The sequence below is a fragment of the Nelusetta ayraudi genome, unplaced genomic scaffold (assembly GCF_046127955.1).
Source record: "Nelusetta ayraudi isolate G7.1 ecotype Tasmania unplaced genomic scaffold, CSIRO-AGI_Nayr_v1 ptg000009l, whole genome shotgun sequence".
Classification (NCBI taxonomy): Eukaryota; Metazoa; Chordata; class Actinopteri; order Tetraodontiformes; family Monacanthidae; genus Nelusetta; species Nelusetta ayraudi.
Genome location: NW_027466059.1, coordinates 2,060,001 through 2,087,490, shown reverse-complemented (window position 1 = coordinate 2,087,490; position 27,490 = coordinate 2,060,001). Strand labels below are relative to the sequence as shown.

At 42.6% G+C, this 27,490-nt stretch overlaps 2 protein-coding genes and 1 long non-coding RNA gene across 3 annotated transcripts in view; 1 reads left to right on the top strand and 2 right to left on the bottom strand.

Moving 5' to 3' along the window:
- The first annotated feature begins 2,131 nt into the window (after positions 1-2,131).
- Positions 2,132-27,490, top strand: part of lmf2a (lipase maturation factor 2a) — a 65,538-nt gene continuing 40,179 nt past the window's right edge. Inside the window, exon 1 of the mRNA XM_076019374.1 lies at positions 2,132-2,135. The gene's annotated coding sequence lies outside the window, so the exon portion shown is untranslated. The remainder of the gene's footprint in view (positions 2,136-27,490) is intronic.
- LOC142883988 (uncharacterized) lies at positions 9,734-20,575 on the bottom strand. The gene is made up of 2 exons (XR_012926104.1): positions 20,370-20,575; positions 9,734-14,147 (listed from the first exon to the last, which is right to left on the bottom strand). It is a non-coding gene; the product is annotated as an uncharacterized LOC142883988 (long non-coding RNA).
- Positions 24,264-27,023, bottom strand: tnni1c (troponin I, skeletal, slow c). The gene is made up of 7 exons (XM_076019373.1): positions 26,449-27,023; positions 26,195-26,230; positions 25,757-25,798; positions 25,523-25,654; positions 25,342-25,431; positions 24,709-24,894; positions 24,264-24,624 (listed from the first exon to the last, which is right to left on the bottom strand). Exons 5-7 carry the CDS (start codon positions 25,414-25,416, stop codon positions 24,538-24,540), a joined length of 348 nt encoding a protein of 115 aa, XP_075875488.1. The 5' UTR covers positions 25,417-25,431; positions 25,523-25,654; positions 25,757-25,798; positions 26,195-26,230; positions 26,449-27,023; the 3' UTR covers positions 24,264-24,537.

Sequence of the window (27,490 nt, the reverse complement as noted above, 5' to 3'; positions counted from 1 at the left end):
TTTGAGCCATGTTTACATGCAGAGCTTAATCGAGCTAAGCTCATCATTCGATTTTCTCGTCTAATCGGACTTCTCTCCTTGTCCCCGTATACATGCAGCTGAGAAAATCGAATTATTCACGGGAACGTGTCCCCCTCCCCAACACTAGGAGGCGATATCAGTCTTTTCAGCGGGTTAATTTCCGGTTAACCTCTTTCGTCTTACAATAACGTCATGCAACTTGAGGGCACTTTGAGGTCAAGAACTGAGGAGCAGTGCAAATAATGAACATTCCAATAAGAAAACACCACGACAAAGCTTACACAGGTTTGATCACTGTAATGGAAAATTATTGTACTCATATTATTGTACTCATTGCCTCACCTATAGTTATCTTATCTTTCTCATACCAGTGGATTGGTACCGCTTTACACATATCCATGAAAGGTGCGGCTTATGCTAAGAATCATTGCCGTGTCATGCTGAGAGTAACTGCCACCTAGGTTGAAAGTTGTTTCCTGTTATGCACATCATGTGCCACCATGAGATATTGTATTCCAATGAGTTTCTGTCTTGTTTTCATCATTGCATTCCACACACCTGCAGGTGCCTGGTATCTCTTGGCATCCTAACAATGGGAGCCAGGAGCAAGGCCACTGGAGCCTGTGTCTGCGTGTGCTTGGACCCTCCTAGAAACGTCTCGAAACTTCTTATCTCTCGTCCTCTCCTCCTACAATTACCCTTCACAGTCTCTGTCTCCCCGCACTTGCATTTTGACTGCCCTGCTGTTCACTTTGCTCTGTGCCTGAGAACTTCGATTCGTATGAAGACTTCTCACACGTTGATTCTGGTTGAGCGTTTTATTTTTCCACAACAATCACCGACCCAATAACCAGTGAGGAGCGTTATTGTTGGAAGGGGAGTTGCACCTACGACTTCGACGTAATTTGCCCTTTTTTGAAACGTGACCGAGACCTTTTTAAAAAGGTAGTGTGGTGAATTCTTCAGGTGGCTTCGAGGGATGTAGATGTTGAAGGAGTCTTCGCTGACACCGACCTGGTTGTATAAAAACTGGTTTATTTGCAAAGAAGTCAGGAATCAAACAGGCACCATGGAAGCCCGGGGATGTCTCTTGGCCAGATGTGAGCAACTCCAATGATCCTTTGTTCACCTCTTATACCCCCAGTAACCCGAGATGAAGATACTAGGAGTGGGGGAGAATGTATACATTCCTTAGTTGCACCCCCAGTGTCCGTCTGGTTATGATTTGATGGCAGTGAACACAGGAAGTCCACTGACCAGGCCCCATCGCCATATGGAAACAAAGACGCCTTATGTGAAGAAGTGCAGCAGGGTCACTTCTTAGTTCAAATGAGTACATATACCTAAGTTCAGATACTACAGTAGGCAAGGATCAGAGTCATTTGTTGCAGGTTTACTGACAGATGAAAAAATACAGCAACATGGGGGCATCCAGAATTACCAAAATCATCCAGAATTACCAAAATCATCCAGAATTACCAAAATCATGACAAAACAACCGACGATGAACCAACGATGTGACGTAATTCACGCAGTTTTAAAGAGTCCACGCATGGCAAAAAAAAACAGTGTCTCCTGTCTTGTTGATATCACAATAATTGATTGTTCTTTAAACGGATCAGTAGCTGGCCTTGCAACATCTGGCTTTGCGACCCCAGGCCTTGCAACCTCTGGCCTGCTCTAGAGTATTCTTGTCCGGTGGTCACATGCCAGCCGCAAATGTCCATCTATGGACAGACTTTCTGGCGTTGTTCAGTGTCCTCTCTGCTTACACCATACAAATAGTCAATTTAAAAGTACCACACATACATCAGGTGCACTAGAGTGCACCTGTACAAACATCACATCAGGATCAGCATGATTGTGCATGCATGTGGTGATTTGTAAAAGAACTTGCATTACAAAAAACATGAACTCAGCAACAATGGAAACACTGCAACTATGAAGATCATATTATGGACTGGGAAAAGGCCAAAGCCACCCATGCAGGAAACAATGAACCATGAACCACAAAGACATGATCTGGGACAGACATTATTCACAGTGTATATAGAAATGTACCAATACATTCATGGTTATTCTGATATTTCACGCAATGGTCCAAGGTCGGTCTGAAAAGTGTCTGGCAATACCTCTGTTTATCACACATTTGCATGTTTATGAGACTCAATTGCAGAATTTTTAGTGGCTGTAATTTTGATTTCAGTTTCTTTGTCTTGAACTTATCTTCACTTTCCACACCAGGACGTCAGAGAATATTAGACATATAAGCTATCAAAATGTCATGACGTCACATAAATTTAATCGTCAAAAAATAAATAAAGTCCCTTAGGTATGTAGTAGGTCATGGGTTATAGTGACTCAGTGTAAATTTAATTCTGAACAAAAATAAGTAAAAACAGAAAAAGAAAAAAAAATGTAAATAAAGTCTGGCCCTCTTTTATTTGTTATGTACGTCATGGGTTATAATGGGTCTCTTTGTAAATTTAATTATGAGCAAAAATAGCCACAAAAAAAGGGTGTTTTCCCTGTTATGTGTGCTTTTTTGGACAGTGGGGTCTTCTTGACCGAAGCAAGGTACCAAACTGCCACAGCAATCCTCTTCTGCAGTGGTATGGCCGCACGCATTTGCATATTTTTTCGTTCAAGCAATGGTCGCAGATTCCCACATAAGAGATTAAACGTAAATTCAATTATAATTTGCCAGCCTCTGTTGGTTCGAAAAAGAAGTCATCACCACTCTGTCCCACCAGTCGTTACTCCTCGTTCGGATCCATAAGCTTCTTTATGGTTGCGCGGCTATCAGAGCAAATGCTACAACCCTCTTTCTTCTCCATGCTGCTCTTCTCTTTAGTCGGCGCTCTAAGAGCATTAACCGGCTCTGTCCACGACTTCCAACAATATGGACGAGCTGCAATAGAATTAAAACGAGATTCTTATTCACTTTCAGGTAAAACTAGCCGTGGTTTTGTGCTTTACTGGCCCCAGTCGTTAAAAAAAAACCCAACTAGCACTTATTTCTTCAAACGGAAATGACGCATGTGCATTTGCATAGGTTGTGCAGGGGGGGTGTAATGCGATCATAAATGGCACGCTCGAGACGCATGTTAATGTTAAGTGCGAACAGATGCTTCGAGATGCGTTCTCGCAATCCAATCCCCAAAAACAGTTACAAGTGACCAAGTGCAAACAGGGCCTGTGTTGGTCAAGGGACTAAAGCGGGTCCGAAAAGTCTGGAGGTCACAGTTCACCTGAGAGGGAATCGCTACCCTAAAAAGAAAAAGGACGCCTGGTCCTTTTGACTTTTAAATTATGTGAACCTTTGCATTGAACTTTAATCCCTTCTCTTTAACTTTAACGACCCTCACCGGGATGTTTGGCCCTTTTAGGTTCTTGCATCGTGAACCTTTTTGGTTTCCCATGAGAATACAAAAACCTACAGGATACCCCAGGCGTGAACACATCTGAGGAATTTTGTGCCTTTACGTAACAAAAGAATACAACAACACTCTAAATAAGGTGATGATATCTGTAGCAGACAAAGAGGTGTGAAAAAGAAACTGGGAGGGGGAGGGGCATTCCTGAGCTTTAAATGTTTTGACCTCAGGTGTTTCTGGGTCTTTCCCTTATCCTGACTGCTAGTGTGTGGCTTGACCTTTTCTTTGCAGAGCAAACAAAGCTTTGTCTGCCGGGCAAAGACTCAAGTGCGTTTACATGCAGAGCTTAATCGGACTAAGCAATAATTTGGTTTTCTCGTCCAATCGCAGTTCTCACCTTGTCCCCGTATACATGCAGCTGAGAAATTCGAATTATTGACGGGAACGTGTCCTCCTCCCAACACTAGGGGATGGTGTGAGTCTTTTCAGCTGGTCAGCTGCTTTCGGTTGACATATTAAATCATTACGATATGTACGATAGTACATAATGTACGTGTTACTTTGCAGATAAGTTGTACCCTATTTCTCGTGCTCATGGTGATTTTAAAAGGCAGACAAGTAAAGTAAAGTTTTGCACTTTACTGCCCCTAGTGGTTAAAAATGCACTAATGTGATCACAAGTGGCACGCTCGAGACGGCTGCATGTTAATGCCATGTGCGAACAGATGCTTCAAAATGCGTACTTGTTGATACGATCCCCCAAAACAGTTACAAGTGGCCAAGTGCAAACAGGGCCTAACCCGTTTGCACTTGGTCACTTGTAACTCTTTTGGGGGATTGGATCACGAGAACGGATCTCGAAGCATCTGTTCGCACGTAGCATTAACATGCGTCTTGAGCGTGCCATTTGTGATCACATTACACCCCCCCCCCCACCCCCACCCCCCTGCCGAACCTATGCAAATGCCACATGCGTCATTTCCGTTTTTAACGACTGGGGGCAGTAAAGCGCAAAACCACGGCGAGTTTTACATGACAGCGAATAAGAATCAACTTCCTGTTTGCAGACTATATCAAGTCACTCGTTTTAATTCTACTGCAGCTCGTATGGATCCGAACGAGGAGTAACGACTGGTGGGACAGAGTGGTGACGACTTTATTTTCGTATCAACAGTGGCTGGCAAATTTTTGGATGCAACGTCGCACATTTAATCACATATGTGGGAAACTGCGACCGCTGCTCCACTGACAAAATACGCTAATGCGGAGTGAAATTTATTAGCATCCTAATAAACGAGTCAAACAAAAATGATTTGTTTTCGCTTCTCGTTTGTAACTTTATAATGACGACGCCGGGAGGTGGGACGCCGACCAAGTACGTACACGGGAGAGATGAGAGGAGCAGGTGGTCGTTAATGTGGACTGAGCTCGCATTCTGTTCGCACGTCCGTGACGAATGCGTTTTTATGCGATGCGACTACCCAAACCACCTCGGGGAGGTGGTTTGGGTATTCGGATGACAAAACGGATTTGGACTGTTTGCACTTGGTTACATGTGTGTTTTTTGCCGATCGGAATACGAAAAACGCATGAAATGACCAAGTGCAAACAGGGCCTTACATTCCATCCACCCTACTCTGAAGCGCTTCCGACTGCAAACCTCCTTTTTATTATCATCTTTTGGGGCGGTCCCTGGTTACATGGGTTTAGGTCGACATATTTACGAGACAGCACTCAGACATCACACCTCCTCCTACATCATACTTCCTTCCTTCCTTCCCTTCTTCTTTAGCTGTTAGAACAACAGGAAATGCTCACTTCCCCGTCTCATGAGCTGCTCGAGCACATGAGTCTTCTTGTTCTTCTGCTGACGTCTGCTGCAAAGCTGTGATTATTAGACTTTCGCTTGTAGGCATAGTATACTTTCACCTTTTAGCTTAAGCACATTATGAGATAAAATACAAAACATCTTCATTTTTCCAACAGTGTGCTTTTATTTACAAAGTCAAACTTCTATCTTACAAAAAACGTGAGCAAAAAGGTTCGTATATAAATACGAACAAATACGTATTTGTTCAGGGGTGCGCGCAAAGCCGGAGCCCTGCATTTGCTGCGCTACTGTAGTATCTGAACTTATGTATATGTACTCATTTGAACTAAGAAGTGACCTTGCTGCACTTCTTCACATAAAGCGTCTTTGTTTCCATATGGCGCCTCTGGCAAAGCGGCCTGGTCAGTGTCCACTGCCATCAAATCATAACCAGACGGACACTGGGGGTGCAACTAAGGAATGTATACATTCTCCCCCACTCCTAGTATCTTCATCTCGGGTTGCTGGGGGTATAAGAGGTGATGTGAACAAAGGATCATTGGAGTTGCTCACATCTGGCCAAGAGACATCCCCGGGCTTCCATGGTGCCTGTTTGATTCCTGACTTCTTTGCAAATAAACCAGTTTTTATACAACCAGGTCGGTGTCAGCGAAGACTCCTTCAACATCTACATCCCTCGAAGCCACCTGAAGAATTCACCACACTACTTTGCCTTATTTCAACTGAGAACTTATCAATCAACGGCTACGAACACGCAATTGAACACAAGTTGACCAGGAGGACCCAGAAAAATCTGCACTGGCCCCAGAGTCTTTCCTTTGGTGTAACGTATGCTAATGCATAGGCAATATGAGTGAGTAGGGTCGCTAGCCTTTTTGTTATGCTGTCACTCATGATTCAATGCCCCTCTCCGTGAGGCCATGCAACATCAAGGCTGAAAGTCTAACACTGAACAAAGGGGGAAAAAAGGATCTGAAACTGAAAAAATGGATCTGAAACCATAAAAAATAAATAGTTTTCTGAACGTGTGGTGTCGTGGAGCATTTTTGCGCCTCTGCAGTGTGAGTGAAAGGATGGCTCTGAACTCTGGCTGATGAGAAGCAAGTGTTTAATCTCGAGAGGAACAAGGGTATCCGAGACAAACGGTTGTCCAACACAGTTGTTCACCGAACATCAAGAGTACAAGTCTTTTATACCACGGAATAAACTTGAGCACGAGATGAATACACATGAGCATACAATGAGCAGATACATAGGTAATTTGCTGAACTCCTCCCCAACCATATCTGGATTCGCTCCAGACTCAGTGTCGCTAGAGAAAAATACAAACCCCTATCTTGGGAAAATAAATATGTTTTTGCTTTTATCCCATACTATGCTTAAAGAGCTAAAATCATGTATAAATGAAAAATGTGCGATGCATGCCAGTGTGAAAGTATTGATTCGCAACAGATGCTCTGTTGTCATTCTAAGCCCTACGAAAATGTCTCGCACAAAACAAAACCACGGTTAATACAAAAAGTGAATCCTATGGTTTCGGGGACACGGGAGGCACAATAAAACCTTCGTTTCGCCTTGCAACTTGCGACTCCGCCCACGCTCAGGCTTATGGAAATACCGTTCAACCGAGCTGTTCCGTACCGTGAACGGCTGGCACTAGCCGCACAGGGCTAGTGGGTAAACGTCCTGGCCACCGCCGGACTCTTGAATTCTGTAGCACTTCACCATGTGATCTCAGCGCGATGACGTCCGCAGACACGCAGCGGTGAAAGCGGAGGGGGTGCAGCTTGCCGGCGGGTGTGACACCCTGCTGGGTTTGGTGCGTGGAGACGGAACTCAATGCCGATCGCTTCCGCGACGACCCGCGTCCAAAAACATGGTGACATCCCGCTAATTTTAGTGGAACAGAGGCTTTAGGGGGGAACTACTCAAAACGGAGGAAATGTAAACTCAGCGTGACCTTCCATATGTTCGACGAGAGTGAAAAAGACAAATCGCCATCTATATGTAACCAGGGACTGCCCCTAATGCAAATAAAAGAGGTCTATGGGACGAAGGCATGACAAGACATACTCAACTCCTGTGTGTTTCTTTATTGTTATAATTGTGAGGTTGAACCTAACAGTCTACCTGACCTAACATTAGTGTTAGAGAGGCTGCATATACTAAAGGCCTGCTGAAATGTCTCTACAAAACCACATCAACAATAATTTTTCCCACCACAGTGGCACTTCCTGTCAGTGCGTGTTTGTGTGTGTGTGCGTGTGTGTGTATCGTGGATGTATTATAAGTACTGGTGTGGTGAATTCTTCAGGTGGCACCAAGATGTGTAGATGTTGAAGGAGTCTCCGTAGACACCGACTTGGTTGTACAAAAAGATTTATTAGAAAGCAAGTCAGATATCAGTCAAGCGTCTAGGTTTGCCTGAGGGAGGTCTGGTAGTCAGATGTGAACAACTACAATGATCTAATGTTAACATTGCTTTTTTATACCCCACAATACGAGATAATTGAAAACAGATGTCGGGGAGGGGAGTATGTATCTTATAGGAAACCCCTCTGTTCCTCGAAAGGGGCCTCAACGTTTCCTGTCACAGGAACTGCAAGCCTGTGAAATGTACTGGACTGGTCACGTCCGCACCAGACGATGCAAAGGAACAATAACGCCTTATGTGGAGAGATACAGGAAGGTCATCAGTAGTTCAGATACTACACTGGATACCGGGGAAACCGGACTGGCAATATGTCGGCACAAGGATTTTTTCCCAGTGGCCACTCGAGGTACTGCAGCAAAAAAAATCCCATGGGCCCTGTTGTGGAAAAAATAAAACGCTTTGACCAGGATCATCAATGTGTAAGAAGTTTTTATGCAAGAACAAAGTTCTCGGGCACAACGCAAATGAACAGCAATGCAATCAAAACATAAGTACAAGTGCAGATGCCAGTGTGAGTGCGAAGAGACAGAGACTGTGAGGAGTAATTTATAGGGAGGGAGAGGAGATGAGATAAGGGAGAACACAAGGAGCTGGGATGAAAATTAAAATGGGAGCACCAGGTTGCATTTTTCATGTGTCTTGAATGTATGGTATTTTTGTTCTGTGTTGCTGCTGTTGCTCAATAAAATATTTATTTTTTTAAAAAGCCACTAGAAAAAAATCTAGTGACTTTTCCTGGTGTTATTGGAGACTTTTATTTAGACGTATCATTCATGTGCCCCTCCCCCACCCCAAAGTACTCACAGCCTCAAGCTGTGACCTCCTGTCGTTAGGAGACCCTCACTGCTCCGCATCCAGGCAGCAGATGAATCATGCACGTTGATCACACCCTTCCTTAAAGAGCAGGATGTAAATGTAAAGGTTTATTCATTGTCACACTAAAATAAATCACTGCAATTTGACTCACACAGCCTCAGTCACTTACTCACCTTGTCCACTTTGTGTTTGCCTCTCTGTGACATAAGCTCAGCTTTTAGCTAGATAGCATCACAGCTCAGTCTAAATTGTAAAGTCAAAAACACAGAAAGGAATGGAAATCAAAACCTGAATTCAAAGGTTGGTTGAAGCCGTTCATCGGGGATGATACACGAGCATATTGCCTGTATTTTTGAAGACGGCTTCGTGTGAAGCAAACTACCAAACAAAAATGTTTGGTAGTTTGTTGTACATTTGTAGCTCTAAAACATATTTAGGGTATTTTTTTACTCACTTTTTTGTCTTTCCCACAATGTCATTCCTCTCCTACAGCATCCATTGCGATCAATTGCAATTGCAAATTGGCAATTGTGCAAATTTGTGACTTTTAGGACAGCCAATTCAATTTTCCTTACTGAGGGAGTTGGCAACGATGGAAGCTCAACCCCCCTCATCTGCATCACATTTATAGTTACATGGGCACTCCCCTACCTCCCCCCTCCAATCCTGCTCTCCCACTCAGGACACATGCATGAAGATAAAGTTAGGAAGGTAATGCAGGTCAAAGTTTGCTACAGGCCATAAATTATTTCTCTTTGCAATGTGACTGCCTACTGTAAACCAATTACATTTGAGGTCACAAATGGATTTTTGAGCCCACAAAAAAAGGAATTAAAAGTAAAAAGGAATTCCTAACTGTAATGCACTAGCCCTCTACAAACTGATGTCCCATTACAACGAGCAGTCCCCATGATCTGATTGCATAGTTCAATTCACTTCTCTCAAAAAGCAATGTGTTCCGTCTCCACACATGGTCTTATCGCTTTTTGCTGATCCACTGGGCTGCTAAATATCTGCAGAAGTTGAAATTTTCTAAAAAAAACATGACAAAACATTTATAGACATTGTGTCTGTGTCATTAATACCCCTCCATTAGCTGAGGATTGATGTGCTGTGTGATTGATGTCCCCACAACCCTGGTCCCTCTTGTTAATTAACGCTTTTCTCTTGCAACCATCAAACAACCTCATGATTTTCTAAAAGAGAGGCAGATCACATGTATGCATTCTGAAAATGGACCAGACAGAAACAGACTTTTGTGATTTTAGAAAAGAATTTATTACATAAAAAAGTGAAGTAGTAAAAAAAATAAACATTTATAATTCTTCAATGTTCAAAATGTTTATGGATATCTTGTATAAAATGAATATGAATAAAACATGTAGAGGTCAACTTACAAAACAGACTTGAAAAACCGGAAAACATAGCCCTTATGAACATGCAGAGGAAATAACGGTCCGGCATGTCAAGGGATGAAGGTACTCGATTTGTAAACACATTAACGCAGCAGCAACATTTTAAAAGGAACAAGTCAAAACTGTTGTCAATTTTCATTCATCCATGAATGTGTTTTTCTCAGCAGTTCTTCAGCTGTTGAGGGATACAAGCTGAATTGGTAGGGGACGCAAACGTTTCTTCAACAACAACAGAAAAAAAGTTACAAAATACAGCCTTTATATGCACAATGCATCTGTTTTAATAACTACTAAGAATCCAGATTTTATAAACACAATGAGTTTTTTTGTTTGTTTGTCATGAGTTCAAGGCCACCATCAGCGTTCTCAACCGCACGTACAATTCAAATCTTAATATGATCTCAATATTGTCTCACTTCACTTATCACTAGCCTTAGTTTGCTTTTTCTGGGTTCTCATCATCCTTTGGGTCAAAATGTATTGGGTATCCTGAACATCCTGACATCGTTCTCCTGAAGCGGAACAGCGGCACAGTCTCGGTCTTCGGTAGCAGGTACACTGCTAACCTTCCACTCCACTGGCTTTCCGGTGGAAGAAAGCCTCCTCCTCTTTAGCTTCAGGCCAATCTTTTCGTTTTGTTTTCTTTTGCAGATCCCACTCTCAAACCTGATTGGCACATTCTCTGTGACAGTGCTGCCAACGAACGACGCTCTCTTTCGATGGCCGCCAAATAAAGAAGACTTTCTTTTGCCGACTGCCAAAACCGGCACAATACTGGTCTTCCATTTTTCATAAACCCTTTGCTTGGCTGATTGTTCTTGCATCAGGATTGGCTTACTTGGGCTTTTCTTCAAAGAGCTGAGATTAATAGAAAGAACCTTAGGAGGTCTTTTGATGAAGGTCATATTTTCATGAGAACTTGAGCCAAACAGGAAGAGCTTCACAACTTTTTCTTTTGAAGGTAACAATTCCTTCCGAGTTCGGTGAACAGTGACCTCCTGACTTTTCGGGGACAATGACTTTGCATCATCCATAATGGATGAAGGTAATGATTCCTTCTGAGGAAGGTGAACAGTGACCTCCTGACTTTTCGGGGACAATGACTTCACATCATCAGGGAGGCTACAAGTATTCATCTTCGGAGCAAAAGCCTCTGCCATGGCCATTTCACTACTCAGGCTTCGTTCTTCAGTTGCCGCTACAGAATCTGATGTAGTATCACGCGTGTTTTCTCTGTCTGAGACTAGAATGATGTCATCCACATTAGCATCCAACTGTATTTCCAAATCACTCAAGTTATCTTCATCCTTGCCTTGACCGAGGAGTAGATGGCCGACACCTGGGCTTTCACTGGAGGGCACGGGTTCATCCTCTGTTAAGTCAACCACCTCCTCCTGACTTTCTGGGCAGAGTGGCCTCACATCAACCTGGTTGCTGCACTTTTTTGTCTCTTTCAAAGTGTGATAGAAACGCTCCTCTTCACACAGTCTCTTTTTTACTTTCGTTGCTAAATCCTCTAGGGTGGCCATTTCACTAGATGAGCTTTGTTCTTCAGTCCCCTCTGAAGAATCTGACGTCATATCTGTTGATTTCAACTCAGTGTCACTACATGTCTTCTCAATGTTTGATGCTGCATCTGTGCAGTTCACTTTAGCGCGACTCCAGATATCTGTATCCATGATTTGATTGAAGAGTAGATGATAGAGCAATGGGTTGCGACTACAGCTTTTGTCCTTTTGAATTGGACCCGTATTAGAATCATGGCAATCATGCTTGTTTTCCATGGAAGCAACAGGCCTATCCAATCCATGACAGAGCTCAGACTTGCAACATTTCATAGTTTGACTGTTGATCTTAATCTCACCTATTTCTTTATTTCCTCCTTTTGCAAGGCTACAAGAGAGGGACACACTCAAGTTTTCTTTCATTTCCGTGGCTGTTTCTTTCTCCTGAGTCCTGGGTTTTTCAGGACTGTCTTCGGGATTTTTTTCACTGTCACACTGGCATTTACAGCAAGAATTGTCTTTTTTTAGAAATGTGCTAAAAAACTTTGGAAGGCAGCAATGCTCTGTATGTGACACGCTTGCTCTTTTGTCACCCTCTGTGACATTCACCCCGACAGGAAGCTTACCCTGATCAGATCTCCTTGTGTCAGTCTCAAGTGGATTGTCAATGGCAATAGCCTCTTCTGTTTTCTTTTGAATTTGCTCAAACATGATTTTGGCTTCCTCTGGTGGCAACACATGAATTTCAAATGAGGGATCTGAGTCACTGGAATCAACACTACTGCTTTCCTCTATTGGAGAGGGGGCTTGGTCTTGAGTCAATTCAACAGAGTTCTTTCGTTCTGCGGAGGTCGGAAGTCGTTTTTCTTCACCTGGATCAGTTATTTCAGGTTCAATTAGTGTCACACCTTTGACACACTCGTCGTTCACAATTTGTGCAGGAATGCTAGTGACTTCTTGATCTGACTGTTTTTTAGCACCATGTATAAGACATGAAGCATAGCCAAACTCTTTGTCAATGTCATCTAGTTCACCGACATTCAGCCACTTTGATTTGTATGGCGTTTCGGAATAAAGTTCATTGTGTTTTAAGACATAGTAGCTCTGAAGCTGCTCATCATAGCTGCCCTTTACTTGTGTCAGTATGACACAGTCTTTAGTTACATAATGCCTGCAAAAATTTGCGGCCTTACTCGACAAATTGAAGTGCCAACGCTTTACGTTGTCATTTTCTAAAAATTCAATTTTCTTATCAGTAACATGACAAATGGAACTTAAAGCATTTAGCTTTGTTAATTCCATTATCTCCTTTTGCTGAGCTTTTTCATTATCCTCTAACAATTTAGTTAGGGTTTTGATTGTCCATGGGACGGTGGTGACAGAAGAAGGCTGAAAACCTAGGGCTTTGCTGCAACTTTTGTCCTGCGGCATTTCAGAAGTTTTGAATTGTTGGTTATTGGCAGATTTCTCAGCGTATGCGTTCACGGTGTCACAAGAGTTTTTCTTGCTGGCATCTTTCTGGCAGCACTCCTGTTCCAGCGGCTGTACAATAGCAACGGCTTTCAAACTTTTTTTTTCTAAAGAAGAGTTGTTGTAATCTACCGTGGCTGACGGGTTGCTTGCATTGCTTGTAGGTGATGCTTGTCCAGAACGAAGCGGCAAGGACTGAGGGGTATCCAAGTTAGAAGTGACAGGTGTGGTTAAAGTCGCATGTACCGTATTGTGGTTGGATTGTCTTTGAGGAATCATTCTGTCATTGTGGATGTACAGCGTTGCTGTCTGAGTGGAGCCATTTGAGCTGCCAGTCTGCGTCTTGCATTGATCCAACCCAATTCTGGGACTCCTGATTTGGTGCCCGTGCTTTTGGTGAGTGATGTTGTCTGCAAAGTTAACTGCGGGGTTGACCTGCCTCTGGTGTTGTTGAGTGGTCTGACTCACATTGGAATGTTGAAAAATATGTTTCCCTGCTCCATAGTTTAATTGGGTCGGGCTGGATGTTTTTGCTTGAGCGGCAGCAAAATTGTGACGCGGTCGTTGGGCATAGGCAGGAAGTCCTTCCTGGCAGAGAGTTTGGGTGTCATGCCTGTTGTTTACCATCTGTTGGATGTATGTTAAAGAAGAGGTAGATATTTTAGAGTCCTTCAACACCCCTTGGGGCTGTGACGTTGTTTGCAATGAAATCTGTTTGTCCAACTGGTCGTTACAATTTGGAGCAACTTTTCGTTTCTCGTTATTTGTAAGTAAAAATGTTAATAGTTTTGGCGCAGAGATTGGCTGTTTTCCAACATATGTATGCTTCTGTGTCAAATGCTGAGACATGTCTTGCTTGGAATAGATGTTAGTGTTTGGAGAGGAAGAACTGATGAATTCAGAGCCTTGGGGTTGAACATTCTGGACAGAAAAACTCCCATTCGACAAACAAGACTGTCCATTATGTGCATTTAAAGATGAATGATGTTGATTGGCATTGATGAAATGATTGAGCTGCTGTCCAGATGCCTCTGTTGGAGTGACACTCTGCCAACTCTGCCAATTCGATGTCCTGTTTGAGACAAGTCCATTTTCACACCTAAAATAAGCATTTGCTGGTTGCCCATATCCGCTCATCTGCTCGCTCTGCCATGTTGTCCCACTGTATTGAGGAGTTTTATTATGGAACTGGGCAGCAGTCCCTTGTGGTGGTCCAAACATACATGAACTTGGATGCATTTTAATCCAACCTTGGATCAAACTTGAGAAATGAACATCCTAAAAGAGACAAAAAAAAAAGTGAAATTAGCTATAAACATCAATTTATACACAAATTTACATTTTTTTTTACTGTGGCATATGAATGGGGAAAAAAAGCCTAACTATGCAACTATATATATAACTTACATTATTTGAGTGAAATATTTCAAGCTTTTAGTTGGTAAGTAATGCAAGTGAAGTGTTTTCAGAAAACTAGAATATCACATAAGAGCATAGGGCTGCACAATTAATCGAATTTTAATCACGATCACGATATTGGCTGCCACGATTAAATTAAGCGGATCGTCGGCAATATTAACATTTAAAAAGCCGGCTACCATACATGTCAAATCAAGCACTTTCAGTCATCCAACCACCAGGGGGCGAACGCAAGGTTAAGACTTCATTAAGCTGCCGAAATAGCAAGCGAGCAAATCCTGCAGCAGCGGCAGCCTCAAATGATTGAAGAGAGAGTGAGACGCGATGTCGGGAGCAGACAGTACAGCAGCATCTGGAGGTGAGGACCTAGTGCAGACATGGGCAAACCACGGCCCGCGGGCCACATCCGGCCCGCTGCGTGTCTCTGTCCGGCCCGCGTGAAGCCAGTCATGAAGCCAGTCATAACCCCCCCCCCCCCCCCCCCCCCCCCACAACGAAACTTTGTCTGCACGTAACTTTGCCGAGTTAGCATAGCGCAATAGCGTGCTGCCCCCCCCCCCCCGTCAACAAAAAAAAAATGCTGGGACGTTAGCGCAATTTCCAACCAGCCTTGTTTACATACTGCTTGTTTAAAAAAGAATGTGCAATAAACAGATATGTTTGACCTAACATGATGAATAATCGCGATTAATAATCGTGATTTTAATATTGACTAAAATAATCGTGATTATCATTTTGGCCATAATCGTGCAGCCCATTGAGAGCAATCAAAAAAAAGAATGTTTTCAGCGCAAACAAATGTTTTGGCCCAACCAAGCATTGAATGCATAGAGATAAACATTGTTGTGGCAGAAATTAAGTCTTCGCTGAATAATGACAGTTCTGGTTTGCTATAGCATTTATTTGAGTCTCAAAGGCCCCAATCTCACAGAGCATTCTGCGGAATGGGAGCAATGACGTGAGGGTGTTGTCTCTTGGAAAGACTCGGGAACCAGTGCAGACATCTTCGGGTCTTCCTGGACATTTAATGTTCAATGGCTTGTTTGCAGTTGGTGATTAATTAACTCACAGTTGAAATAAAGCAAAGTAGCTGAGGATCAGGGTCATTTCTTGCAGGTTTACTGATAGATGAAGATTATTTTACAGCAACCTGGGGTCATCCACAATTTATCACAGCAAAACACTACAAAACAATAACACCCAATGGTGAATCAACGATGTGATGGACTCCTCGCAGATTTGTAGAGTCCAGGCTAGGGCTGCAACGATTCGTCGACGTTGTCGACAAAAGTCGATAATGAAAATAGTCGACAATGAATTCCATTGTCGACAATGAGTGAGCCATCTCACTTCAGTGAGCCATGTCACTTCATTGCGATCTCTACCGAGAGTCGCACGTGTGCAAAAGCGTCTCTACCGAGCAGTAGGGTACACATATATGGTGACTTCCCGGACAGCAGCGACACGTGCAAGACTTCAAAAGTTTGGAAACATTTCAGCTTTTAGAAAGCACGTCGGACAGTTGATCGAACTAAATATTAGCTTGTCAGCTAACAAGCAGACTGAGACATCATCACAAACAAAACATTTGCTCGGGGTTTTCCCCGTATTTCTGAACCGTCTTGAACGTAACTTTATTATCGATGCAATGCCACTGCGCAACCCATTCATAACAACTGCGCACTGGCTGCATTGAGTAGCAGGCTATGAATGAGGATGGCTTGTTCTTTTCAGCTTTATTTATTTAATTCCTTTGTAAAAGCCATCCATCCTTCACTTTATTGATTCTTGTGTAAAAATATTTTCGATTAAAAGATTTCAATCCAACGTAAAAATTATTTCTAATGTTCATTGGTAACAAAGCAGTTCAAACTATGTGAAACATATACTTTTTATAAAGGATAAGGGACAACTATTCTTAATTGAAATTATTTATGGATTTATGACTACGGATTGAGCACTGTACCTGTCAATTGGTAATTTTTTTTTATGAGCCAGCCTATCAACAGCTAAGTTGAATAAGATATCTATTTTTTTTATTTTTTTTTTATCAAAGCACCCATCTTTCTTGTTTATTATCATTTGCCACATAATTAAAGCAGCCTCATGCTAAATTTACAAAAGATTTAATAATTATCCGATTAGTCGACTAATCGTTTCAATAGTCGGTGACTAGTCGACTATTAAAATAGTCGTTAGTTGCAACCCTAGTCCAGGCATGGTAAAACTGTTGTCTCCTGTCTTGTGGGCATCCCAAAAAGGAGTTGTTCTTTTTAAGGGTTACCCCCTAAATAGATCCATAATCAGTCTTGCAACAGGTGGCATTACAACCTCTGACCTGCTTGAGAGTACCTTTGTATCGTTGTCAACTGTACACGCTCACCCAAAAGGCAGATTTTCTGGTGTCATTTTCATGGTGTCTTTTCTGCTTGCGTCAGACAGATACTAAAGTTAAAAACTACCGCAAGGGCAGTGTGGTAGTTTTTTGAATTATTTATCTGTATGGTACAAGCCCGCTGTACAAAAATACTCTCAAGCAGGCCAGAGGTTGCAAGGTCAGGAATCGATCCATTTAAGAAGAACCCCTTATTTGGACATCCACAAGACAGGGACAGGGACAGGGACATGTCAAGACTCGATAAATCTGTGTGGACTCCATCGCATTGTTGGTTCATCGTTGGGTGTTATTGCTTTGGTTCTGCAGTGATTTTGCTGTGATAGATTTTGATGACCCCAGGTTGCTGTAAAAAAAAAAACATCTTAATCCATCAGTAAACCTGAAAGAAATTACTCTGATCCTCAACTACTTGGCCTAATTCCAACTGTGAGTTAATTAATCAACAACTACAAACAAGTTGCTGGATATTAATTGTCAAGGAAGACCAGAAGGAATCTGCACTGGCCCACGAGTTTTTCCAACGACAACATCAGTGTCTTCTGTAGCCCCAGTTCCACTGGACAAAAAACGTGCTGTTTTTTGCAAATAATCGGCATTTGGTGGCGGTGTAATCTGCTCACCGAGCCGCGCGACAAAACAGGTCAAACAACCCGGAAATTGACCCGGGTCAAAATTGGCTCCGATTGGCTCCGCACCAATCGGCTTGCGATGGAATCGGGAAACCCGGGTCAACACCACCTTTTTTACCTGCCGCACGGGGTGACGTTGAGCTTAACGTGCGCTAAATCATAATATCGCGCCAGTCGCAGCGTATATCAAGCACTGATGCAAAAGTTTTCGATCACGTTCCATCAGCGCGCTATAATTCTTCATTGTCCTCTGGCTGTTTCACCCGCTGCTCTGGCACAAAATGGACCACACGCCGAAACAATCGGTGCACAGCGCGAAGCGGCCGCGGAGGTGCGCGCCGCTTCAAGTCTGACGTGAAACGACGTCATCGTTCCACTACAGCCAAAAGTGACCAACAACTAAAGGTGCCTACACACTGAACGCGTCAAGCGCAGGGGGGCGTCAGCGCAGCCATTCATTGTGTATGTGCGACGTTGGCGCATGAGTGCAACGCCGCGCAGAGAGCAGAGCGTTGCGCAAGGGTGGCGTTTGAGGCCTTGACGCCTTAACGCTCGATTTAAAAAAATTTAAATCGGGCTTTAACGCGCTGTGATCACATCTAAGCGCAGCCAATAGGAGAGCAGCCGGCTCCGGGGGAGAAAGTGCCCAGATGCACAGCACGGCACCAGTTGTTAAATATGTGTTAAAACTTCTCTACATCAAACTGTGCTTGACAATATATGAACATAAAGTGGTTGTTTTCTCATATATATTCGGGTCGGGACATTATCGCGTTGATTCGCATTTTATTTTACACTCTAGAGTCTAGACAACACGGAACGTACTTTGCACGGGTTTTCGGCAAAATTGATAGCGAAGCACTGAGTAGCAAGCGGGAGGATGTTGTGTGCAAACGGTGGGACAACGAGATTTTGTTCCACCGCAGTTATTCAAGCCTCCGGTGCCACCTGAATGCAAAACACGTAGCACCTAGTACGAGCACCGGAGGTAACGAGAACGTCAGAGCGCCGAAACCAAGCAGAGTCGCCAACCCGATACATATTTTTTAAGCTAGTCTTGAGTCCCAGAACTCGGGACACTGCGAGACAAGTTTTCCCTTCGTTTTTCCTCACTACTGCTCTATCGCGAACTGACGCCCTGCTCTGCATCGGGCCACTTTTTTCAGAACCGGCTGCTCTCCTATTGGATGCGCCAAGGTGTCGTCACAAGGCGTTGACGGCAGGTCTGCGCCTGCTTGTATTTGTTTGTGTGCTGATTTCTAATTCAGACTGATGTTTTTGTAAACATTTGTTAGCAATTAAAAAAAACCCGCACACAACAACTCAGCTCACCAGAAATGTGAGCTATCAACTGGCCACTTTTTGCATCCCAAAGTGATTTGTCTGTCAGAATCTGATTTCCGTTTCCAGCATCACATTCATTCACACGCACGCACACACACACACACACACACACACACACACACACACACACACACACACACACAAATGGTAAAAACGTGGGGAACAATACATCAGTGGCGTCCATCACGTCATTGTCACGCCTGATTTCGCTAAAAAAAAAAATAATAATAATAAAAAAATAAATAAATAATTAAAAAAAAAAACACTACACTTCCTTTTGGCTGGAGCTGGAGCTCGTAACTTCAAAAGTTAAACTTCCTCAGAAACATACCTTCACTGTGATTGAGTGCGTACAGTTGCGCGTGTCAGTGACCGTTCAACCCAGACGCAGGCGGTTGAGATCAGATTTTGGCAGACCTTTGGGCACCACAGCTCCTTTTAAGTGAGAGAAATTCTCCTTCAGGCGAGAACTCGCATCAAACAAAACTAGTGATTCTGAAAGTCACCGAAAGAACCCAGAACACACTAAAGAGCAATCGTTACACGAAGAGAATGTAGCGTGCACATCATAGTTGAACCAATCGGCTGTCTCTGCTTAAGTATAAACTGTACAGCAAAACTGAGCTTGACGGTAAGTTTCATTTTCGTTTTTTTCCTCTCTGTCCTTCGAAGGTTAAGGTGAGGTTCAGGGGGTTGGTAAAACTGGTGGTGTGTGTTGCGGTTGAGGCCAAAAGCAGCGAAATGGAAATGGACCCAACACCTTCAGAGCCCAAGGGTGAATTCCAATTCCTCCCTTAACCCTCAATCTCAATCCTCAATCTCAAAAATGCGCGCTCACGCGAGGTGCAAGTGCTTTTCCCGATTCTAAGAACGTCAAGTTGAGGGACGAGTTTAAGGGCTGTATCGCCCTCAATATTGAGATTCTCCGGCACCACCCTTGGCAGTAAGGGCTACCCAGAAGGCATTGCGTATTTTCGCCAAGACATCTTCGAAAAAAAATCGCGACGTAAAAGCGAGCTACAAATGGAAGTATTTTCTTAGTTAATAAAGATATAAATATTACCAAACCATTTTATTGTCTTAGTTTAAGACTTTTTTTTATGGATTATTGACATCGTTGTTGCGTAACTTTTTTTTTATTTTTTATTTTAACTTTACGAGGTTTGTCAACCGGACCGGCGGTCCCGGCTTCACGTTACTTGTATACCTCATTGTGTAGCGAAGGAGGACTCCTTCCTTTTTCGCCGTCTTTTTCTTTTTCCTCCTCCTCCTTCGTCGTTGTCGTCTTCTTGACAGACTGGACGTAGCTTTGGCGTAAGGCCGCCCCCCCACAGTCTGAAGACGTAACTGCACTTAAGGGGTGTCCCATTTCTAAGCCTTTACACTTATTTTTGAGGGCCAAAGATTGAGGGTTAAGGGCGAGGGTCGAGATTGAGGAGTTAAGGGAGGAATTGGGGCCCCATATCCCAGCACCGACTGCGGTTGAAGCTCAACGTTCAGCCGAATACACACACACACACACACACACACACACACACACACACACACACACACACACACACACACACACACACACACACACACACAAATGCATTTATTTTAAAAGTGCTGTTGCACACGCTTATTCAGCTGGTGAAACGACATCGACTCTGCACAACAGTGAGACGACAACGACTCTCGAAATCTCTTGACTCTTCTCCAACGACTTACCGCTGTTCACGCCCAGGAGTCTCCAGCAGGAATTAACGAGCCATCAGTTAGTCCGAGTAGCGGTAATCACACAAAGTTCCTCCGTCCGGGCGGTTCCCTTTTTGCCTTCCACAACCGACACCACAACATCCGAAGAAGAGTTTAAACAGCAATCACGCTTGTTGTCCATGCGAGTGGTTCGTAAACTCGGCTGCCATGCGCCTCTACTCCTCCGCTGGCCAAAAATCCGGATTGGTTCGTCCCCTCCCCCTCATCACCTTCCTCTTCCCCCTTTTTTCACTCCCCCAGCAGCGGGCTTCAGGATTGCACTACCGCCCCCTTTTGGAAAGCAACGGTGTTAAAATTGGAGAGAAAAAAAAAAAAAAAAAAAAAAAAATATATATATATATATATATATATATATATATATATATATATATATATATATATATATATATATATATATATATATATGGGACCTTTCTGTGTGGAGTTTGCATGTTCTCCCTGTGTCTGCGTGGGTTCTCTCCGGGTTCTCCGGCTTCCTCCCACACTCCAAAAACATCATGCATGTGAGGTCAATTGAACATTCTAAATTGTCCGTAGGTGTGCATGTGAGTGTGAATGGTTGTCTGTTTCTATGTGGCCCTGCGATGAACTGGCGACTTGTCCAGGGTGTCCCCTGCCTTCGCCCTAAGACGGCTGGGATAGGCTCCAGCAGACCCCCGTGATCCTGACCTCGGGACTAAGCGGGTATGGAAAATGGATGGATGGATATATATATATATATATATGTATATATACATACATATACATATACATATATATATATACATACATACATACATACATACATACATACATACATACATATATATATATATAGAGAGAGAGAGAGAGAGAGAGAATATTTCGGGACACGCGCCGAAAAATGTTATCTGCAAGCAACCAAGAAATATCACAGTAAATGTTGGAAATATAACATAATTATATTTATTTATTTTATCATTAGAAAGAAGAGAAAAAAAATATTACTGTAAAGTACCGTGGAAAAATTGTCTTGAGATCTGGGAAATAAAAAGATCGACAACCACACTGGTCTGCGTTGAGTTTTATCAGCGTAGCCACAGGCACACGAACACACACAGTGGCTGTCTGTGTCTGTCGAAATGCAAAGAAGGAAGCGACCTGCAGGGGTTCTATAGGGCTGAAACGGGGTGTGGCAAGATAAGAAAGAACTCCCACATGAGGTGTCTGCTCGCCACTCCATTCCACTCGCTGTCTTTAATCTTTGGCTATGAAGACTCCTGCTCGCCACGCATTCCCTGCCAGAATGTTCTGTAGCTTTCTGCATGCAAGACTCTACAGCAATATTTCCAGTCTGACTTCCAGTTGTCAACATTGCCTGCCTTTGACCAGCCTGTCCTGCCTGATACCCGATTAAAGACGCATTCAACTTCGCCTGTGTGTCTGTCTGCTGTACTGCAATTGGGTCCCAAACACACCCTTTTCCAGCAGAGTGGTCACAGCAGATTGGTCATAGGGATTGGAACTTTACAACCTTTGGACTTTCTTACTGGAAGTTGTACCTGCAGGCAAATACCGGAAGAAAGGGAATCATTTGGCTCTTGCCAAAAGAGGTGAGGAGACTAGACAGCCAATCAGAGGAGGACAACATTGAAGAATTTGTTTATTTTCTATGTATAAAAAGACTGGGTCAGGGATAGGTGGCAGTCTGTCTTCGTACCCTCTTAACACATTGGTGCTGTTAGAGCTAGAACTCGACCCAAAGCTCTGTGTAGCTGTATTCTGAATTTGTATGCCAAAGATGAAATCAGCATCCTTCTCCTGAAACTCCTCACGCAACGAACATGCGGATTGTCAGCAAGACACTTGAAAATAAGGCGATCCAACACGATTCAACTGAGAAGATATCGACAGGCAAACAACAACAGAAAAAAATATTAATCAAATGGTCTGTGGTAGCAACAAGTGCAAAAATGAAGCTGAGAACACAACCCAGATGTTCTTCACACCTCTTTGCCTGCCACAGGTATCGCGCTCTCTTTTGTCAGGCACCAACTTCCGCAGGTGGGTTCACATCTCGGGTGTCCTGCAGGGTTTTGTATTTGGTGGGGAATCAAAACGCTTACACACACACAATTTAAAAACCCAAAAGGAACGGGAGTTCCCATGAGTTTCCGTGAGGCAAGTGAGGATCAAAGTTCAATGCAAAGGTTGACACAATTGACAGAAGTGAGGATCTGTAATGCTGCTGTAGGCTGATAAGTACATGCTTATTATATGTTTATAATAAACATGTACAAGTCTGATTGTGAGTTGCATCTGCTGCATCAGCTGTGCATGTCTGTTTTGAAGAATGGTTGTTTCTATTGTAATGGGGATGACAATATCCGTCCTCCCTTTTCAAGTGTCACGTTTTGCATGCGATAATATTCTTCTTTGTTTTCCTCCATGTTTTCCACCTTAGCTATGATTACAAAAGTGAGGCCGAACATTATTTGAATCAAAAAAGAAATTCTCTCACCTTACTATTTTTCATTAACTTTTAGTTTATTTTAAAAAATTAAGCCAGATCAGTATTCTGGTTAGTTTCAAAGCAACTTAGCGGCCCATTAATAGTCCAGACAATAATCTAAAATATAATTTACATAGCTTAGTACTGTTTCAGTCTACAGAGTATATTCAGGTGTCCTGAACCATAGACATCGCATGGTGTGCTGGTGGATGAAAAAAAAAAATGGAACAGGGTGTATGTGGCCACATTAACTCCAAAATAATGATGATGATTTGAATCAGTGTATCTGCGCCTGGAAACTAATCACAATCCCCAGTGTTGGAATCATACATTTAACATCATGCATCATATTATGTTGTGTTATTATATCGGTAACATTACATTTACATGTTGGAATCATTACATTGAGTTGAATGTATAAATGCATTGAATGTTACTATATGTAGTGCTTTGGTGTATATTTGCTGATCATGACCAGTGCCCTGGGGGTGTTGAAAACTTTGTGACCAAAGACTGTGTAAAAGTCTCAAACAGTGACCTGGGGTGACCAGAGAGTGGTCAGCTGAAGGAACTGCCTTTGTGACCCTCATAAAGTTTGCGACCCATCCAGTCACAGGGATGGGAACTTGTGACCTGAGCTTGTCTTGCCGTGAATGGTTTCGACAGGTCACACCGGAAGGAAGGATGGACCATTTGGCTCACGGGCCAAATAAGGACTTGCTTCCTGATTTACAAACAATGACATTAACACCCAGGAACTGAAGGAGGGCGCCAATCAAAGGACGACACTTGAGAAGACATTCAAATTAGGAGTCAGATTGTCTTTGCATTTAAGGACTTTCTTGGGAGAAAGGAGTCAGTCTGACTCCAGCGACGGCCAGGACTTGACTCCAGAGATCTCTCCATCAGATCTCTGTACCAAATTCCTTGTACTTCTTTTCACTAAAACTTCATTGGATTTTCCTTGTCTTCTTTTCTTCATTAAACAAACACGCGGTTTGGTAGAAGGACATTAGATAAAGGAACCAAACCAACACCAGCTTGTTCATTGACATTCAAAGGTGCACGCTGCAGAAATTCCACGGAAGTTCCCTCTGTCGTTCCAACCGCCGCCTTACCGGCTGTCTTGAATACCAGTTCAAGGACATCTGCTGGCGCGAGTGACGGTGTTTACAGTTTTATTATGGAGAAGAATTCATTCCAGTCAGAAGAAGAAGGGCTAAGTATATCCTGGATATATCTGTTGCTTTGTCATTGAGGAAGTCAGTGGCACGGCTAAGACTGGACATTGAACTGGAACCTTCCACAATAATGTCAGAAGACAGTTGTGGGTTTTGTTTGGTCTGATATTGTCTCCAAAATAAAACATTGACATATTTCAAACTTGTGCCATGCATTTATGTATTTGTCAGGTTTTTCAAACATGTACAAGTAAAAGCAACAACAAATATTTATTTTCTATACTATACTAGTTATGAACATTTCTTAAATCACAGTAATATACTATGTTTTCTATTATTTTATTATTACACAAGTGGCCTAATCAAGCATGAGCCTAATGTACACTTTTTTTTAAAATTTAGTGGGGAAAAGGTTCAGTTTTTAAATGCAGCCTAGTTTCTGTAAAAATAAAAAATACATTTTCTTTCCTCAGGCACTAAACATCTTCTTCCTGCCTTCCATACCAGACATGGCCTCCACATTTTTGCGCCAGTCGCCAACCTCCATATTCAGCTCCTTACAAAGAAAAGACAAGACCAATGAGATTTCCCTTTTCTCCCTTTTTTTGGAGGGTTGTGAGTCTAAATTGAGGGTCTGTACCTTCTCTTGTTTGATTGTCTTGTCTTCTTTCTTCACTGACTTGAGGTTTGCCCTCAGGTCCATGGAGTTACTTTTGGATCCAAACAGAGCTCTCATCATGTCCTCCGTGGACACCCTCACTTTCCTCAGAGCCGGCTTCTTGAACTTCCCTCCAAGATCCCTCACCTTCAGGATGAGTTCGTTGATCTAGAAAAAGTGAAAGTTGCAGCTGTTGACACGCCGCTTAAGGCAGTGTTTTTCAACCGCCGTGAGATAATGATAGGTGTGCCGTGAAAAATTATCCACTTTCAGTTAATTTGTCTAAAAAAAAATAAGACTCCATTATCGAGTAACCAGGAATCCTGGTTTTCCTACCAGGGTATCAGCTCTGTGTGCATGTAAACAGGCCCAGGTTTAACGCTGAGTGAGTGTGAATAAATGAAGTGACTATATTGTCATTATTAGGCTAAAAGGTGTCATGTTTTTGGTTTTGCTGGTGTGTCATGGAATTTTTTCAATGTAAAAAAAAAATATGCCGTTGCTCAAAAATGGTTGAAAAACACTGATTTAAGGAACATGGTACTTAAGAAAGGAAGAAAGAATGAAACAAAAGAGAAAGAAATTGAGTGAGTTATGTCATGTATGTTTACATACATCCCTGGAGTTCTTGAGGACCTTGGCTTCGGAGTCATACCGCTCCTCATCCACTTGATCAATCTGTGCATGCATGTCCTTACAGAGTTTCTGTGACATAAAAAAAATAAACACGCTCTGCTCACTTTGTGCCACCACTAGCTACTGCCGAGCCTCTCACGTAGCCATCGTCCCTCCTCACCTGCAAGTCGTCCACTTTCAAACCACTGAGCTCCAGTCGCGGAAGCTTCTCTCCCAGATAGTGAACCTTTGCCTCCTCTCTCGCTGCCTGCTCAGCCTCCAGCTCTTCCGTCGCGCGAGCAAGTAAGAGAATCTTAAAGCGTTGACGCCAAACATGGGATAGAAGAAGACAGTTTTTTGAAATGATACTTTGGAGTCATGGAATTAACATTATCAATTTTAACCAAGTGCTTACCTTCAATGAAAGCTTGCGAGAGGCTGAAATCTTGCATTTTGGCTTGAAAAGGAAACAGCACATATTTTGCTGACTATTGGCAATTCACAAGCATTAATTTAAAAAAATTTAACCGATCAATTCTATTTAGACAAGGCGATGTGATCATTGCTTCTTTCTTGAAACTTTGAAACTTGCACAAAAGAACATCTTTGCATATCGATGGAGATATTTCTTACAGATTAAAAGGAAATGGGACAAAGTATGAATAAATATGTATATATAAAATAAATGAGATTTGTATGTGTCAAAATAAAACAAAGTTGTTTGCCATGCTTTGTTTTTTCTTTTAATGTGTCGTTCCTCAGTGAAGAATATCTAACTTGCAAGAGTTTCACACAGCAGAATAATGGGAGCACAGAAACACATTGTGTTTTTTCATCGGACAAGTGTTTCTACCTTTTCTTGTAGCTTGTTCACCAAGGGTGCTGTGTACTAAGGAGGAACAAAGACAGGATTTTAAACTGTATTAGGCAACTCAGATTCATTATATACATTTCTGAGCACAAGATGACATGCAGACAGCTACTTACATCTCTGTGATGGCCATGGGGACATTGTCGGACCAGAAAAATCAGATAGCAAGAAACTTGGTTAGGGATGAAAATGTTTTATGGTCGGAGACATGAACCAAAATTAAAAAGTGAACAAACTTACTCATCAGACATTGTTGGACGCTTAAAAACAGAGCAGTAGCTCTTTTGATTGAAAAAGATGAGGGCCCAGAGGTAAAGAAACAGTGACGGTATTAAAACATGTACCAATGTGCAAAATATAAAAAGCAAAGTCAAAGAATTGACTTGGCTTTTATATGCAGTGCTTTCCAAGATCCTTAACTCAGAAAGATGAGTCACCACACTACATCTGCATTTCCTCCCCCCATGTAAACATAAAACCTATCAATGCTTACTGCATTTATTTTCCTTTTTGCATCCAAATGCGTTCACAAAACATAAAATGAAAATTTCAAGCCTAAGGTAAAAAGAAAAATAGTCTTGTCAGTCGCTACTGGTAGAATGTCTTTGTGCCTTTAAATAAGAAGGGGAGTGAGGGGTCTTTTCTTTCTCTCCAACTACTCTGTGGTACAGTGACACCCACCCACCACCACCACCACTTAATAAAATAGAGGTTAGTGCTGTGTCTTCCAGGATCTCATGACATTATCACCTTTATAGGATTGTGCAACAGTGACAATAGAAACTGTTCCCATTCTGAACTCTGTTTAAAGAAGATTTAACAAAATGCACAGTGCATACGAGAAAAATGTGTGTGTGTGTGTGTGTGTGTGTGTGTGACACTTTAATAATAAGAACAAGTGTCACATTACTATATTTTATTGACCTTTCTTGGCTATGACTGTCATCCACACAATGTAGGCTGCCTACTGAGCCACTATGAAGCACATGCTCCAGTTAACCTTCACGGCGAAAGAACGCTTCTGGCAAGCTGTAATCAACTTGAATGAAGTCCACCATGTGTCTGTAGCGGCCAGCCAGATAAAGGCCCTCATGGCAAAAACAGGTGGTTTTCTGAAATAAACCCGCTATGTTTTGTGCGAATTTTCCATGTTGTTAATGGTGAAAAGTATGAGCCAATGTGATGAAAATGTCATTTTGGGGTTGAGAAGACAACAACATAGGAGTGAAATACACAAATGAGTTTCTCTCAACACAAAAAACCAAAACAAATCAGTGG